This window comes from Zonotrichia albicollis, chromosome 10 (genome assembly GCF_047830755.1).
Source record: "Zonotrichia albicollis isolate bZonAlb1 chromosome 10, bZonAlb1.hap1, whole genome shotgun sequence".
NCBI lineage: Eukaryota > Metazoa > Chordata > Aves > Passeriformes > Passerellidae > Zonotrichia > Zonotrichia albicollis.
The window spans coordinates 5,758,515-5,775,975 of NC_133828.1; the positions used below are offsets into that span (position 1 = coordinate 5,758,515).

General features: G+C 38.7%; 1 protein-coding gene and 1 long non-coding RNA gene across 3 annotated transcripts in view; one reads left to right on the forward strand and one right to left on the reverse strand.

Moving 5' to 3' along the window:
* The window catches only part of LOC102068631 (von Willebrand factor D and EGF domain-containing protein), a 178,389-nt gene that overhangs the window by 113,969 nt on the left and 46,959 nt on the right, over window positions 1-17,461 (forward strand). Inside the window, exons 18-20 of the mRNA XM_074547885.1 lie at window positions 3,950-4,087; window positions 5,623-5,763; window positions 7,913-8,068. Coding sequence (XP_074403986.1) covers window positions 3,950-4,087; window positions 5,623-5,763; window positions 7,913-8,068 — 435 coding nt within the window. The remainder of the gene's footprint in view (window positions 1-3,949; window positions 4,088-5,622; window positions 5,764-7,912; window positions 8,069-17,461) is intronic.
* On the reverse strand, window positions 1,786-8,813 carry LOC141730421 (uncharacterized). 2 transcript variants are annotated; one of them, XR_012581899.1, is made up of 4 exons: window positions 8,519-8,813; window positions 5,484-5,727; window positions 3,838-4,882; window positions 1,786-3,008 (listed from the first exon to the last, which is right to left on the reverse strand). It is a non-coding gene; the product is annotated as an uncharacterized LOC141730421 (long non-coding RNA). The 2 variants fall into 2 exon arrangements; XR_012581898.1 differs by having other exon boundaries at window positions 1,786-4,882.

Sequence of the window (17,461 nt, forward strand, 5' to 3'; positions counted from 1 at the left end):
CCAGAAAAGCTGGCCAAAATGTGATTTTAAGAAATTAAGGGAAGAAAGATGATCACTTAACCCCCTGCTCTGTGCACATTCTCGAGACCCATGAGGTTGGCTGCTGCCAGTGTTAGAGGTTTGAAAAATAAAGTAGAAGTAACATCAAATTCACATAATTATTACTGCTTATTGTGCATATATACAGAAAAACACTCATTTTTAAACAAAAGCAGTGAACAGATTTTACTCAGTGGGCAAAGTACCCTTCCTGCCTGTCAGCAGCTTCATTGCTTTGGTCATGAGGGACTGCAAGCCCAGATTTCATTTCTATAAAATTCCAGCAGAAATGAAAAACAAAAATCCTTCAGAAGTCCAAAAAAATGGCCTAAATGGTGTGTGACACCTAATCTGTGTTGACTCCAGGTACTGCTACCTATGGCCAAAGTCTTGACACCACCCCAGACTCCATTGAGGCAAGAGCACACAAGCCTAAGCAGGGAGAATAAAGCTCTAACATAGAAGTTTATTCAAAATATAAAAATCCCTAAGCCAACCAAACACATGCAGAATGTCTGTGATCCCCTGGAAAGAACAGTCCTATGAGCACAGGAAAAATTGGGAATTTTTATGGTGTAATTTATGGAGCTATACAATGAGAAAAAGTTTTGATTGCCTGTAAGGAGTTTGATTAAATGAATAAAAATCAATATAATTCCATGAGTTAATAACTTCAGTGGACCTGCTGACTGGAGAGACAAGGGCACACAGAACCTTGATGGCAGAGAAAAAGCAGGTTTTCCTGCACCTTTAGATCTTGCAAGTTAAATAACAGTGCAAGGGTTTTGCTGTTCTTCCAAAATGCCAAAACACAAGCAACTAAAGCAAATAAAATAAGATATGATTGAGTGAAAAAGGAATACATCTCAAAGTTTTAATAGCAGGTGAAAAATTATAAACAAGTGGAGCTGCAAGCCAGCTGGGAAGCAGATGATTTTACTTCAGGGCAGGTTCGGTGACAACAATAAAAGCTCATTCTTGATGCTGTGTTTATGCCTCAATTCCCCAGAAAACCATCAATAATCTAATGAGAAGGCAGTGCTGTGCAGCTCAAGTGACAGCACCACTTCCCCATCAAACCTTTACAAATGACAGCAAACAGGCAGTAGAAACAAGAAGGGAACTTGTGAGAGCTTTCCCAACAGCCCTGCAAGGGAAGCAGCAGCTCAGCTGCATCAGTGTGGGGGTAAAATGTAAGAATGGCAACAAGGCAGGGAGAAAAGCCAGTAGGAAATCTGAGAGAAGGCTGATCCAGAGTTATTACTGGATTTCTGAGTGTTCAAAGCTCATTCATTTTTCATCTGCATTGTCAACAACACAACAAAGCTCCCTGTTGTTTATTCTTTTGCCCACAGAAAGCAAGAACATCACCCACCTGAGAACTCATGCTTGATAACTATCCCAATCACAAATTCATTATTTCTTTCCCCATATAGCAGTGATTAGTTCAAAGCTGGGGGTGGGATGGGCAGCAAGATGAAACCATAATTTCATTTTATATTTCAGGGAACTGAAGAAACTCCCAGGATTTTTTACTGGTTTCTAATAACCATAGAGACCCTAAATGTGATTTTTCTGTTCCTTTAGAGTCAGCTTAATGTGAACACAGTCAAAAAATCTTTCTTTGCATCTGTAGGTGGTCAGCTCCTATCGAGGCATGAAAGGACTTTATTTTCTCAAACAACTTCCCATGCAGGGATGGAGAAATATAGCTGGCACACACACAGATGGTTCAGCCTTGCAACTTGATGAACTTCTATTCCTATTATTTTTATTTGTACTGTAGCAGTGCCAAGACAGTTGAGACTCCCCTGTGCTACAGTGCACAGGAGAGCCTGTAAACAGAATAATTGACACTTCTTGGTGCAGTTTCATGTGCATTTCTGCTGCTTCTTCAGCATCATGCAGCCAAGTTTCAGTCTTTTCAAACATGTCTCCTTGGATTCATCAGGTTTGTCATTACGCCCAAATTGGTCAGACACTGTTTAAAATCTCTGTGTGAAAAGCAGTGCTTGCATCATTTCACCTTTACATCACAAAAATCAGGCAAGGGGCCTAATTTTATCTTGTTACTTATGGTATTCCTTTGATTTCTGTAATGCCCTTGTCTTAGGGACATGAAAGACAGCCCTTTGCAGTGAAAAAAGGGTATTTAAAGGTGAGAAGGGAAGTATGAGAGGGACCAAAGGAGAAGTGACTGAAGTTACTGAAACTGGGGACTCTGATCCTCCTCTCATTGTTTTTGGTAGCAGGTTTAGTCTTTGTGTGATACTCAGAGAAAGAAAGTAATTACTAATTTAATCAGAGGGCTACTCATTCAATATTTTCCATGTGATGTTTAATAATTTCCCAATGCATCACCAGAAATCAGCATCAGAGAAAAGCAGCCTGATGTCAGGAATGTGATAATTGAAATATAATGAAATATGAACAGTCAGCCAAAATTTAACAAGGGAAAGAAAAAGGTAAACCCATATCTACAATGCTGTGTGATGTCCAGTTTCAATAAATGAAGCAAGCATGAAAACCATAATAAATTAGCTTGAGATGGCACAGGAAAAGGAATGCAGCTTTCTTGCTGCTGCTCTTTTTTTTCTCAAGAAGAAGCAGGCATGGAAAGGTGATCTCACTGTCTTTTTAGGCAGCTCAAACTATAAAGAGACTTCAATTTGACTTTTTCTACACTGAGATACTATTTTAACATGAAAGGACTAGTGGAAGCTGTCTACAATGCTGAAGCAATGAGAGATTATGTCGTAGGAGGTGAATAATAATTCTCTGTTTTTATCATCCTGCAATTCATTCCTCTGTGACAAATGTATTTTTTGAAGAAAAGAAAAAAAAAGATTCTTTTATCCTTAGACCTTTTGTCCCAATAAAGCTGGATATCTGATATGGATCAAACCTTTCTGTACCTGGTGCTGTGAGTTGAGGCATGTCCCTGGATTCTCCAATCTCCTTGTTAACTCCTGCAGGGAATAAAATAATAATAAATTAATAAAAGTGGTCAGGGCTGGTTTGTGGCTGTCCCCAGGGCTGTACATCCTGTGACCAGCAGTAGCCAAGAAAGTTTGTCCAAGTGCAGAGACAGCAGCACCTGGAGAAGCTTTAAACAATATTATATTTGATTACTCTCTTCCATTGCTGTTCAGAGGGTGATTTTATCTTTTGGGTCACCCTCCCTTAATTTGATTCATTAAATCACCCAAAGTTGTGAATTTGAAAATCAGTTGCTTTAAGAGATTTTCAAAACCTTCTTTCTAAAATCAGTAATAGTCAAGAGATGTTGTTTTGGATTCAGATCCTGTGGCAGCCTGTCCTCTGAACACCAGCACTGTGGCTCAGTGATATTTTCAGAATGTTCCTTCAAAATTTGATTTTAAATTGAAAAATTTGAGTTGTTTTTAAAACTCTGATGATTTCGTAAGGTTTACCTCCAACCAGACTCTATCAGGCCAATTCACAGCTATGTGAGGTTCACACAGAAACAGAAAGTACAACAGAGGTCAGTGCATGGCTCCTCATATCCTAAAGCCAAAATGGTGAAATTCATGGGGTTCTTCAGTACATGGCAAAGATCTCACATTAACAAGACAACAAAAACAGCAGCAAAGACATGGCATGCAGGGGCAACATTAATTTCATTTATGTGCATTTTTATTTAACATGCACAGCTTTCCATGAGCAGTAGTCTCAAATTCAGCGCTTCTGGTGCCAATAATGACAGCAATAAACAGTGTGATAAAAGCAGGTTTAAGTGAGACAGTGGGGAATTTGGCTGGAACATGAGTGACATACCCTGTAATGAGTTTGCAGCTGAGAAGTGAGCCTTTGTCTGCTTCAACATTCGAGCTGAACTATGAACAGGGAGCCTTTCCTGATTATTAACTTCCCCTTTGCTTTGCCACAGGGCTCACTTGTCAGGAAGACAAGAATGAATGTGAAGAGGGTCTTTGTTTTCCTGGAGTGTCTTGTATGAATACCTTTGGATCTTATGCATGTGGAATTTGCCCCACTGGGATGGAGGGAGATGGTAAAACTTGCAAATGTAAGTGTTTTACATTATTTATTTTAAAAGACTGGGGGGGGATGAGTTCAATTCTACTACTATTATCCCTAATTGAGTATTTTGCCACTCACTTCAAGCACAGACCCTTAAATGTACAAATCAGACTATTGTCATGTTATATTAATGTGGATATTTGCAAATTGCTCTGCTATTTTTCATTCTGGTGGAGAAGGAGCACCACAGCCTACAAAAGAGCTCTTTACAGATAGATAATTTACCAAGGACACTCTGAACATTCTCCACTATTTCACTCCTAAATACACATCCATGAGTGAGCGTTTGGTGAGCACTTCCAGGGCTGATTTTGCTGTGGTTACAGCTGCTAGGAGAGTAAGAGAAAGGTCAATGTGCCCAACTATTCCATCCTTTCACCTCTGTTTCCAAGGTGTGCTTTCATTAGAGCACACAACCCAGGGAATTCTTGGCATGAAGTCATTCCTCAGATCCCAGCTAGTGAAGGAAAGGGCCACAAGCAGTTTTAGATCTGCTCAATATTTGCTTTTAGAGCAACAGACTCTTCTGTGGGGAGCCCACAAAGGTGACTTTGTACTCAGAGACCTTCCCCCAGTTCACTTGATGTGACTCTCACACACTCTGCTTGTTCCAGTCACATGGACAAAAGCCTTCTCCAAAAGAATTTTTCTTCTTTTTTTAACCAGAAGGAGATAAATCAACACTTGAAGACTTTTTTACTTGTTTCTTGATATTTCCAAAGAAATCCAAGTGGAAGATTCAAATATTTCCTATGCAGCCATTAACATTTCTTCATATTGACTACAGGAAGGAAAAAAATATCCATTGTAAACAGACTGAGTGGTAGCTACAGGACCCTGGCACCAGCAGCACTGCTTTTGCCAGATTTACCAAATATTCCATAAATCACATTGCCAAACACCTGTATATAAAGTTTTCTGTAATGTATCATTTGGCCACATTGGTTATTTCAAAGTGATTTTGCATCTGTTTCACAAATGCATATTTTAACTTGACCCACAAAGGAAGAATATACCAAATAATGTGCTTTTAAAAAATATAACATTTCTTATTTTGCATTTTTTAATTACAGAAAAAAGCCCTGGTTTCTGAAATGAAAGTTTATTAGAAGGAATAAACCTGAGGGCTTATTTGTTCACCTAGGATAGGATAGAAATAATTATTTTTAGCTCTGATTCAGAAACTTAACATTCCTGCTCCAACCTCCCTTGCTTAAGTGAGTATAAAGAGAAGGAGAATTGAAGTTGTTATGTAGTTTCTAAAGTGAGAAACAGCTCATTGTATTGTTTAAAATATATATAGAAAGAGTCAGACTATCAGGGCATAATAATTTCTCCTATGACTGGTTGAAATTTTGCTGCATGCCAGCAGCTGGACTTACCTGATCTGCCTTTATTTGCTTGTTGGCTTCCAGAGTAAATTTGTGCCAGTTTACCCGATTTGCTGTTGCTGTGGTTTTTTATCATCAATCACAGCTGAGCTCTAACACCTTGTTTTTGTCTCTGTGATGTTTTCCACAGCTGTGCTTGCTGCTGATGTTACAGAAGCTTTAAGCAATGGCAAAGGTGAATTGAACAGGACTGAGGTTAAGCAGCCACTGCAATCCTTGGAGACAAAGGATTCTCCTGTAATTAAGAATTTTAACATAAGTGATAGGCAAGGTATGTATACAAGCATATGAAATCTTTTTCATTTGGGAAAGATTATGGATTCAGAAATCATTAATTTTAACACCTTAACAGTAAACACGAACTAGCTGTTTATAACACACAAAAATTTGAGTTAGAAAAAAATACTCCATACATCAGACTGTGGATTGCTGCTAAACAATTTGACATGGAAGGGAGGCATTACAACAACAACAGTCAGAGTGATCAGGCTTAATTAGACATCACCACTTCTGAGGTGGGACAAAACCACCCCAAATTGTAGTGATTAATGCAAAGCAAGATGATAGAAGTGGCAGCTTATGCCAGCTTGCCATGGACAAGTGATGCTGGTGTTTTATTTCAGTATTTAATGGGCAGCCATTGAATTGTTAGTGAGTTTTAATCATAAGATCAACTCAAGGAATGAACTTACCTGTGGCAGTAGCTTTTCCCAGACATGCAGCACTCTCTGACGTGGGTGTGCACCTGCACCATGCTTGTGTTGGTCCTGCCCTAATGAGTGTTGCATTTTAATTGATTTTCTAGTGAAAGCAGGCAGCAAAAAATTGAGATTGGTCATATCTGTTGTACAGAGACAACAGATAAATAACTTATTTTATATGTAAAAATAACATATACGTGTATATATGTATATATGTATATATATTATATATAATATGTATCTATTATATATGTATATATAACATATTCTATTATATATAACATATGTATATATTATATATATACATGTATATAACATATTATATATGCATATATTATATACATTTCTTATATGTAAAAATAACATCTTTTATATGTAAAATAAAGGATTTTTTTTCTTACTCTCCTTTTTAAAAATATCTGTACCAGGCCAGCCAACCCCTAAGCAAACCCTGCCTCCTGTAGGTATCCTATATCATGATACTCTAGGTAAAGGTCAAGAATAATGCAGAAAATACATGAGAATCATTATGGAGACCTCACTGGAAGCAATTAAAAAGGATCTACAACCATCATTAAGATTGTATTCATCATCTGTTCTCTGCCTTGACACTATTAAATACTTCACAGGCAGTTCATATACACTTGCTATTCAGTGACATCATAAGTGGTAAAATATTATATACTACCAGAGTGTCAAATTTTGCACATAGTTCTAAGATAATTAAAGCAGTTTTCTGTAATACAAGGTTTGACACATTAAGGATGATTTCCAGATCAGAAACATATGTACTTCACAGTGTAATTTCCAAAGTACAGTATAGGTGCTGTAAGGTTTGATAATTACCTTCCAATTATAAAAGACCAAAAAGATGTCAAATAATACCTTTTCTCACTCGGTTAAGCTTTCACTTATGCTGAAAATTACATTTTCTATATTTTACACGATAAACGCCAAACAACTTTGAGTAATAAACTTGAAAACACGTAATTAGAGGACTAATAAATCTTGCTTTAATGAGAAACAGCTGTTCTGTTCCACTGTGCCTACAGGACATTCCCATCTTTGGCTCAAGGTTTGCGAACATTTCGCATTAATTAGACTCAAAAAGAATAAAAGCAGTTACAAAGCTAAATTTTAGGTATGTGTTTCATCTGATAAATGGTGAATAAATGCTTGACCTGCCCTGTTTTGGCCGTGCAGGGGCTGTGGCACAGGTGCCACGCTCCCATCTTTGGCTCAAGTTTTGCGAACATTTCACATTAATTAGACTTGAAAAGAATAAAAGCAGTTACAAAGATTTAGGTGGGCTAAACTTTAATTATGTGTTTTATCTGATAAATGGTGAATAAATGCCCCATTTTGGCTGTGCAGGGGTTGTGGCACAGGTGCCACATTCCCATCTTTGGCTCAAAGTTTGCAAACATTTCGCATTAATTAGACTTGAAAAGAATAAAGGCAGTTACAATGCTGGGCTAAATTTTAGGTATGTGTTTCATCTGATAAATGGTGAATAAATGTTTGACCTGTCCTGTTTTGGCTGTGCAGGGGCTGTGGCACAGGTGCCACGCTCCCATCTTTGGCTCAAGGTTTGCGAACATTTTGCATTGATTAGACTGGAAAAGAATGAAAGCAGTTACAAAGCTTTAGCTGGACTATACTTTAGGTATGTGTTTCATCTGACAAATGGTGAATAAATGCTGTGTTTTGGCCGTGCAGGGGCTGTGGCACGGGTGCCCAGCTGTGCCAGCAGGCCGTGCTTCCCTGGAGCGCTCTGCTTTGACCGCAAGCCGCCCGACCTCGGGTACCTCTGTGGCCGCTGCCCTCAGGGCTTTGTTGGGAATGGTCGGAGCTGTACCAAAGTCCCCAGAGCAGGTATGTTCTGTTTCTTTGAATTTTACAAAGGTTTTGCATAGGAAGGTGTAGGGGGATAGAATATAAGAAAATAAAGATAGTGTAGAAAGTAATCTTACCCCTATGGAGTTGCAGCTGGGCCAATTAGCAAAGATTAGGAACAGGCCTGACTTTAACAGGCCACAGCTGTAAGCAATGAGAAGAAGAGTGCTATAAAAGAGTGGGTTGGTTTGTTGGGAAGGAACTGGAGTCGGTTGGCCACTCTGTGAAGAAGAAATAGTCAGTGCTCTGAGGAGATGTCCACAAGAAACACCAAGAAGTTATGACGCTTTTGTGATAAGGAGACAGCAGTATGGAACCCCTGCAATAAGATGGCAACAGAAAGGCTGTGAGACAGTGTGACCTAACCTGTCATCACAACACTCTGTACTCTGGGATCAAGTGCTGGTGGCTGTGTTGTGTCACTCTCACCTGGGGAGCAGCTGGCAGGAATTATTTCAGCAATACCTGGCTCCATGTAAATCCAGTAGATAAACCACCTCATTTGTTACCAGGGAGAATTCCTCATGTCAGGGCTTGTTCAGTGGTATGAATCACCACATCTGTATTGAATCACCACATCTGTATTTCTGCCACAGCACAGGCACAGAAATGCAGGACTCATTTCCTCCTCAGTAAGATCAGAACATGACATGATAGATACATGCCAGTATTACTCAGCTCCCCTTCTTTCCTACTTCTTCTGTAAGGCATCTGTTCTGCAAGGTGACCTGTGAAGACAATAATAAACAAAGTGTCATGCAAGAACAACTGAAGGCAACAGATAATTAAAGAATTTCTGTGGTATTGTTCATAGCCTGAGCAATAATCTTCCTTGGGGAGCTCAGAAAATCAGCTGCTCCCATTAATCTGTGAGGACTGAAGAGAAGGCCTCATTAAATAAAAGAGATCTTCTGCTGTGGTGAAAGAAAAGCTGTGTCCTGACCTCAGGCACAAAGTGGCACTGACACAGCTGTCATCTGATCCTGCTCTCTCTCAATGATATTCCCATAATTCCATGTATGTTTCTGGATGATTGTCCCCTTTTTACTGCCAGGGGTGCTCATGTTTATTCCTTAATAACAGTAGTTGCCAGGTTAGATTCCTTGAAATCTTTTTCCTAAATATTCAAGACAGAGTGCCTTGGAACCTGTCAGATTGTTCCCTGACCTCCTACACTTGACCAACCCCCCTTCACTTCCCATTCTGTATCCAAATCAATGGCTGTTACCTTGCTGTTATATTTTAACACACTCTATCAAAAGTGGGAGCAATTTTACTGCTAAGTGTAGGTATCATCCAATCTCGTGGAACCATAAATTGATTTTAGCCAGTTCTCAGAATCTAAAGGTCACAAAAATAAGCTCAACATTTTTCTCTCCCTAGCAATGAGTATGTACAAAGTATTACTTAGTCTGCCAGCATCACTAAGCCAGCTATTGACTCTTCTATAACTTGGGGAAGCTGTAAAAGTGGTTGAGGAAGAAAAAAAATCATTGTGCATATAAATAACTTTTCTGTTATTGCCCAAAGCTGAGCCTTGTCATTAATGGGATAATGGGAAACACATTGTACACCCCAAAGGTCCTTTAAATGCTGTTGAGTAGAACAGACGTTCTACAGCTGCAGGTATTGGTACAGTAAATCAGGCACACTTATACTGTGCTTATATAAATATTAACCAATAAATTTGTCTGTGTTCTAGAAAGGGGAATGCAGAGAGAAGCTGCCATTTGCTGTGATTCATACCTGCCATATACAACTCCAGGCAAAGATTAAGAAATATCCCAGGTATCAGGACCTGAAACAAGTACATGCTTCCTTCCAAAGTGAGCTGTACATCAGAGGCAGGGGGATTGTTTTACATTTTTCTCTTGAATATGCAAACTGAGCCAGGACTTTATGCTGGAAATGATGTCAGCTTGAACACTTCAGGAAGGGACTGAAGAGGAATTATTTTTTGTGTTCCAACAGAAGCTTATATTCACTCCTGTGAATTATATCACAATGCAAGCAATGAGAATCTTGTGCCTCAAGGTTAAATGAGAGTAGTCATTTGTTTTAATACTTAGAAATGGAAGCAATTGTTGCAGCTTTATGAGTGTCCTAAATTATGGCCAAAATGATGGGTTTAACTTTGCTTCCCAAGTGCTTTGCCAGTAGAAGCAGAAGTATTGTATAGCACTGATGATTAAAAGATATCAGACAAAAAAGAATTAACTCTCAATTAAACTTATGTACAGTTGTGGATTATGATTATTGTGAAATCCTCCCTATTGTAATAATAGCTTCTATCCCTTGTAACTTATGCCATCAGTCTTCAAATGAAACAGAACAAATCCTCTTCAGCTTGCTACAGTGCTCGTGAAGGTACTGAGATTATGTCCCACTTCTTTCCAACTCAAGTAATTTTAATCTAAAAATACTCCTGCTAATCCCTATTTTGTACTTTTATTGGCTGCTTTTCACATGAAATTATAGTCAATTGCAGTGATTTAAGGATTAAAGGATTTCTTCATACCAAAACCACAAAAATTACCCAGCTGCCTTAGTAGGCTGCTGAGGAGAAAAATATTCCAGAGGGAAATTGTTTCCTAAGTCAGTGTTTGATGAGCTGCACCCAAAAATTCCTTCAATTTTGATTTATAATCAACAAAGTACCATTTCCCAGCATTGATACGTGATAGGTATTCATCTCTTGAAGTGCTTGACTTACTGCAAACTATGTAACTCTAAAAATAAGTTTCTGAGCTACATTTATCTGCTCTAAAAATGCAGGGCCTCATTCTGTTCTCACTTACACATTTTACCTGGCTTATATCTGTAGTTTGCACCACTTTAAACTGACCAGACTTGGTTGCAATTTTTCTCGAAGTACATCAGAACAGTCTTAAAGAAAAGCCAGTATGGAATTTCACATATAAAGGGAAGTAATTTTTTTTAAAAAAACAGATTCTCCTATCAGAAACAAAAAGCTTTTCCTGTCCCTTTCAGACCTATAAAGCAAGTATCCTACATTTATTTAAAAATTTACTAGTAGGGTCAAAAGTCCCTTAAGTCTGCTGGCATTGCAATAAAGAGGAAAGCCTGAAGAATTTAAATCTGTCCAGGCTTCCCTGGGCACATTTCACTTTTGTATAAAATATCTGTTGCTTTTTTGCTAGAAGAGGCAGACCTAGTAAATCAAACCACCCAGGATCATTGGTCATGTTGTTGGCACAAAGAAAATGAATATATCCTAATGGGGATGCTGGTGATGTTCCTGCACGCTGCAATATCTGTTCTCGTCAGGAGCTGTGGGTATTTCTGCAGACTGCTTTCATCACTCACAGTCGCACAGATACCCATCTGTTTGCACTTTCTTCAGCAGGTTAGAGAGGTTGGTGTCATCACAAAGGATTTATTTTTTAACTATTAGTAAATCAGCAATTTTACTGGACAAAGCAGTGCCACATCCATCACCCGTAAAAGATTGTTTGTTCAGAGCCAGCTCTTCCTGCCTCTCCTGGTTTAGGCAGCTGAAGATCAAGGGAGGGGGTGATTTTATGATCTCTGTAATCGAGTTCTGCTTTCCCATTCAGAACAGCACTGCAAGATCTCCTGTCATAGCAGTTAATTTGCAGTATTGTAGACATTTGGCACTTGCTGTACTTTTGCATGTGCAGCTATTTGTTATGTTTACGTGCTCTGTGCTTCACACTCCTCCAGTGTCTGCACTGTGCATCTGAATTCACTTTGATTTTACATCAGAGAGACCTCTGTCACCCTCTCATTTGCACCACTGTCAGATCAACATCAAGACATGGATTTAAAAGGGGAATAAAACGTTTTGAAGTACCAGAAGGTGTGTGTCTTTAAACACACACTGCTCAGTCAAGCACCAGAGGAACATGTTCACCTTAAGTTTTGCGTTCTTACATTTTAACTTGGAAATCACTTCTGTCATTATTAGCACTCATCATTAATCACTACCCATGAAAAATAAATATCTCCAGTAAGAGCTTTGGTCACTATCTCAAGGTTTCATGTCTGGAGATAACTGCAGGAGTAAGGACTTCTTACTGCCTGGAACCAATCAAATGATTTTGTTTCAAGAGATGACTGAGGAATGTAATAGATTCCTTTCATCTTTTATCTAACAGAATTGATGAATTTGCATTAAAAAGATCAAGGCCCAGCTTCCAGCCTCACTTACCCCAGTGTAAATCATAAGTGACTCCACTGAACAAGTAGCATTACCCTAATGGACTGAGCTGAGCACAGCTCCTGGAAGACACAAAAAGCCCCTGTTAAGGCAGGCACATCACACACAGGACTTCTAAATCTGAGATCTGTGTGTACCAATAGGTGTAGATAAAAGGCAAGCACTGCTCAGCATTCAGGGGGTGCTTTGCAAAGAGGAATTAACCCATCCTGAGGTGTGGTTTATGTAATGAGTTACATGGCCCATGTGGAGGCAGGGATGGAGATGCTGCAGCCATCAGCTGAGAGGTTGTCTCAGATCCTTGCAAACACAAAATAAAACCAGTAAACACACAGCAAAGGATATTCTGATCTGCCTCTGTGTGGTGAGAGCTCTCAGCTCTGCCTCTGGGCTCCAAACCTGGGCAGCATTGAATGGCAATGGCTTCCAGCTCCTAGCTCTGACTCATGGTGGGAGCTGCTGATCCCTTTCAGAAACACTGAAAGTGTTTCTAGCTGGGGTGTATTTCAGGACAAATGTACATTTTTTTCAGATGGAGCAGTTTTGATGTAAAGATGTCTCCTTCCAGGGGCATGTGATGAAATGGCCACTGAAGTGGAGTTAGAAATGCCACACAAAAACATTCCATATAAATTTGGTCTTGTGAAAGAGTCAGTTTTGCAAATGGCATACCAGTAATCTTCACATCAGGCCTGGACCAGCCTGGCAGTTTGGACATAAGCTCTGACCCTTTCCTGTCCTCTGAGTCTGTAATTGCCACTGGAAATCCACTCCTGTACTTGTCAAGACAGAAAGGGAATCAGAGAGAGTCTTTCTGATGTCTTTCTCCTCCTTAAGGATACCTCATAAAATATTAAATATTTTCAGAAAAATATCAAGAGACCTTTACAGTATATGCCATGACCCAAACATAACAAGCAAAGTAGACACAGTGGGAAGAATATGTTTAGATAATTTAAAAGATAAGTGGTCTCCAGCTTCACTGATCCATGCACTCTGTCAATCCAGAACTTGTTAAGTGCTTCCAATACAGATGATATATTTAGGAAATGATGTAGCTCAGCAATAGAAGACCAATGAACCCCAAGCCATAAAACCACTAGGGAAGAGGACTCAGCTATATGCCATGAATAATATTTACATTCAGTCAGAATATCAAGTACAGATTACATTTCTCTCCTACCAAGAATGTGCCACCTTTTGCTTAAGCAATCACTGGGCCATCATGACTTTTAAGTGATAATAACAACTCGGACTCTAACAAATAATCTGCACAGGATACAGGCTCAGTAGGTTTTTTTACATTGACAGAGCAGAGCAATATTATCTTCTCTTAGAATTTCCAGGCTCATTTAATCATCCAGCCATAATAGCACACAGCTTTTAAAGGGAGCCAGCCCTGTTTGCACAAATTTGACAAGATTGCTGTTTTGTTAAAGGCACTTAAAGGCCCCTTTAGACCTGGAAGTAACTCAGACTGGACCAATATCCTGACCCCATTAAAGCAACACAAGAGTCTTTCCACTAAGGGATAAAGCAAAGAAGGATTTGAAGAGAAAGGATTCGGAAACAACACAAAACACAACACATTACAGGGTTTAAATAAAAATAGGTGTGAAATATGCAGACTTATCATGGTCAGGACAAATTTAGGACCAGCTCCTAAACATCTTGCTGGTTTTGAACAGGTATATAAAGCCATAGTAGGACTTCACAGGACTTTCTTGCAGAACCAGGGGATTTCCACTGCCAAATCACGTGAATTTTGCCCCAAATGTTACACATCACATGAATGGAGTTGGTTCATTCCTGAAGGGACACAGCAACAGCCTATAGCCAACACAAGGCAACTGATCCTCTGGGATGGAGAAGAAAATGATGCTGATGGTATGTTAGATTTAGAATTTCAGAGATTTAGAATTATCAGAATAACAATGTTGGAAGGAACCTCAAAAGATATCCAGTCCAACCTTTGTTTTCTCAAAGAGAACCAGCTAAGTTCTTCTGCGCCACACCATCTGAAATCTTATTATTGTAATTCCTTGCCTTTTGCTTTCTAAATTGGAAAGAAAGTCTAGGTACTTGTCAACCTAATCAGCTGAAATTGTGAAGAATTCCATAAAAACATGAATTCACTGAGAGTATTTATGCATGCTTACATGATTTTTAAATAGATTCATTACTGGTTCCCAGTAAGGCATAGTTCACTTTGTGTCTTGGCTTTCATATGTAAAATAGCTCAATTTTTATATGTTTACAGCCCAAAACAACATAATTATTGTTTTAGACCATTTATTTCTTGAATTGAATAAAAGAAGTATTTCAGTAATTTATTCTTTGCTATTTCTTTGCTGAAATACTTTGAAGTATTTCAGCTATTTTGTTTCTTTGAAGAAATATTAGGGCTTTTCTTTTGAAGAAATGAAGTTTCTTTATAATCTATTATTACTCTTCTAAAGGATTCTACATAGATATTTCAGAGTATTAGGCAGGGATGCTTCAGAAATGATCTGCCTTAATTTAGCCTATTTTGTATATATCTATCAACCTGTTCATGCCATGAGAGAGTCTGAAGACCCACGAGGCATCATCAGATAAGAACACAGTTTCTATTAATTTTTCCATCTATCTCACTTCTGAGAAGTAAAACATACTGTCAATTCTTGAATAGAAAATCTAATTTGGTTCCATGAACTCAATCTTAGCACCACCTTTGTAGCTGCTGAAATAATGCAGTTTCTGGCTCCAATAATTGGAGGAGGCAGAACACAAAAGAGGAGGGGTAAAAGTTCACACCTGAGAGATGGACAGGGGACAGTGAAAGGAAAGGTGATAAATCAGCTACAGGGGGATTAAGTGGGAGATCCAGGGTGTGTTTTGAAACACAACCACACTTCTCCTTCCCTTCCTGTTTTCTTGGCTGGGAATTGAGAGGAAAGCACAGGAAGAGCATTCAGAAAGCAGCAGAGAAGGTGTTGGACCCAAGTGATACAAAGAGCACGGAAGGAGATCTGGCAACAAAGCAGAGAGGGGAGCACGGCTCCTGTGCCAGGGGTGAGAGCACTTCAAACATCCTGAGCTCTTTCAAACCCACACGAGGGAAGTTTTCAATTAAATCTTGAAATAAACTGGAAGGTAGACGAGGTGTTTGAGAAAACATTGCTTGTAACAACATAGCAGGTTTATAAACCTCCATAGGCAATCAAAAAAAAAAAAGATACTGATAAAGAAAATTGTTGGTAGAGAAGGGGAAAAATCCGTGTGTGGGGAGCATGCTCATATCTTTGCAACCAGTAATTCTTACACCATTTTAAAAATGCTGTCTCTTGTGACCCTGATGGTAAAATTTGAATTGAAAACATGCAGAAAAAAATCACAAAAGAAATAAAGAAAACCTCCCAACAGAGTCTGAAAACAAAGAGTTCAAAATACATTGTTTTCCTCAAAGACCCATTTTTCTCTCATTGTGTTAATCACTTTCCTGTCTTTGTCTGTATATGATGTTGAGTCCCAAGAATCTTACTTGCAAAGCAGATCCACATAGTAGGGGGAAATGTAATGTATTAGGATAAATTTCATATTTAAAGCTGTTCTATCAGTTTCAGACTTGAGTGTCAGACTAGGACTCCAACTCATGGCCTAGTAGTACTCTTATCTACCCAGGATGCCAAAAAAGGAGCTGATCACTTAAATCTATGAGAAATCTGGCTTAAATGACTACAAACTAAGGCACTATTAGTGCTCCAACTCTTTGTTCTTCTTAGTTTTTTCTGTCATGTAATCTTTATAATTACTCTTTAATTAATCTCCACAATCTCTTAAACGTCATGAAAGGTTTTTTGTTTCTTAACATCTAAATCACACTGCTTTCTACTGAAAGAGTTTTACAAATAGAAAAAATATTCCCAATTAAAAAGGAGCTATACTTTAGCAAAATCTTTCTAATAATTGTTTTGTATTTGTTCATTATGAAAGGAATAATCTTTATGTACTCCTTGACATACCTTAGATAAGACTGAAAACTTTGTCAAGCAGTCAATAATATCGTTTGTATCTTCATGAACAGTTTCTTTACTGGCCAGCCATCTCAGAATCCCCATTCTCTTTAAAGACAGCAGTTAATGAATTGAGATATCAATTATATTACTTTGAAAACCTTGAAGCAAATAAGCTGCACAGTGATGCAAAAATTATAAATGACCTTTAACGTGACATAAGCAAACTCACTACCTCACACTCACGCAATATTTTCTTGGATACTCACATAGGTTTTTAACATCCCAGAAATGGAAAAGGATCTAGAAACTGGAAAAGGATCCTGGAACTGGAAAAAGTCTAGGCTGTCCTTGATAGCAGAGTCTAGATCCCCTTCCAATTGTGGGAATCATTTGCTCTGAACACAGAAAGTCTCATAAACAAGATTTAGTGGGTGAGCTGACTGAAGATCCCAGGTTTTCTCCTCCCCAGACATGTTGTGTTAAAACAGAATGATTCTGTATTTCATTGGCACAAGACAAATTTGCCTTGCAAATTCTGAATGGTGTTAGGGAATTGTGTATGTGCAGCTGCAGCCACGTTGGCAAACAGAGAGCAGAGGAGTTGTTATAATCAGAGTGATGCAGAGTTCACAAACCATTCCCTGCTGCTCATGATTTTGGTAGGTGAAGGGGAAGAAAATTGCTCACCAGACAGCAACATCAGCGACACAATCTCATTTTCTACCAGGCTGAAAGAGCTCAGGGATAGTGAACTAGATGTTCACCTTTTAATTTCATCATTAAGGCATCAAGTAGTAAATTTGCCCATCACAGAAGTGGTGGTTTGAGAGCACAAGGACTGAATGCTCCTATAGAGATGGAGAGACAGTTGTGTGACTGCTCTGCTCTGTGCTGAGCTGTGTGGATATCAGGCACACCACACTTGACTTTCCACTTTTTTACATTAAAAAGTATGTAAAGGATCATTAGGTCAAAAATTAGGCTTCTATCTAAATTTACACTAATATCCCAATCACAATGAGCCTTTGAAATGCTTTTTTTGCTACCAAAAAAAAAAAAAATATCCTGGAAGTAACTATCTGTAAAACTTGGGAGTTTGAAGCTGTATTTCACTAAGCTGGTGAGGAATTTATTCTGGGATTGTTGAAGAAGGGATATGGTGACTGGGAATTC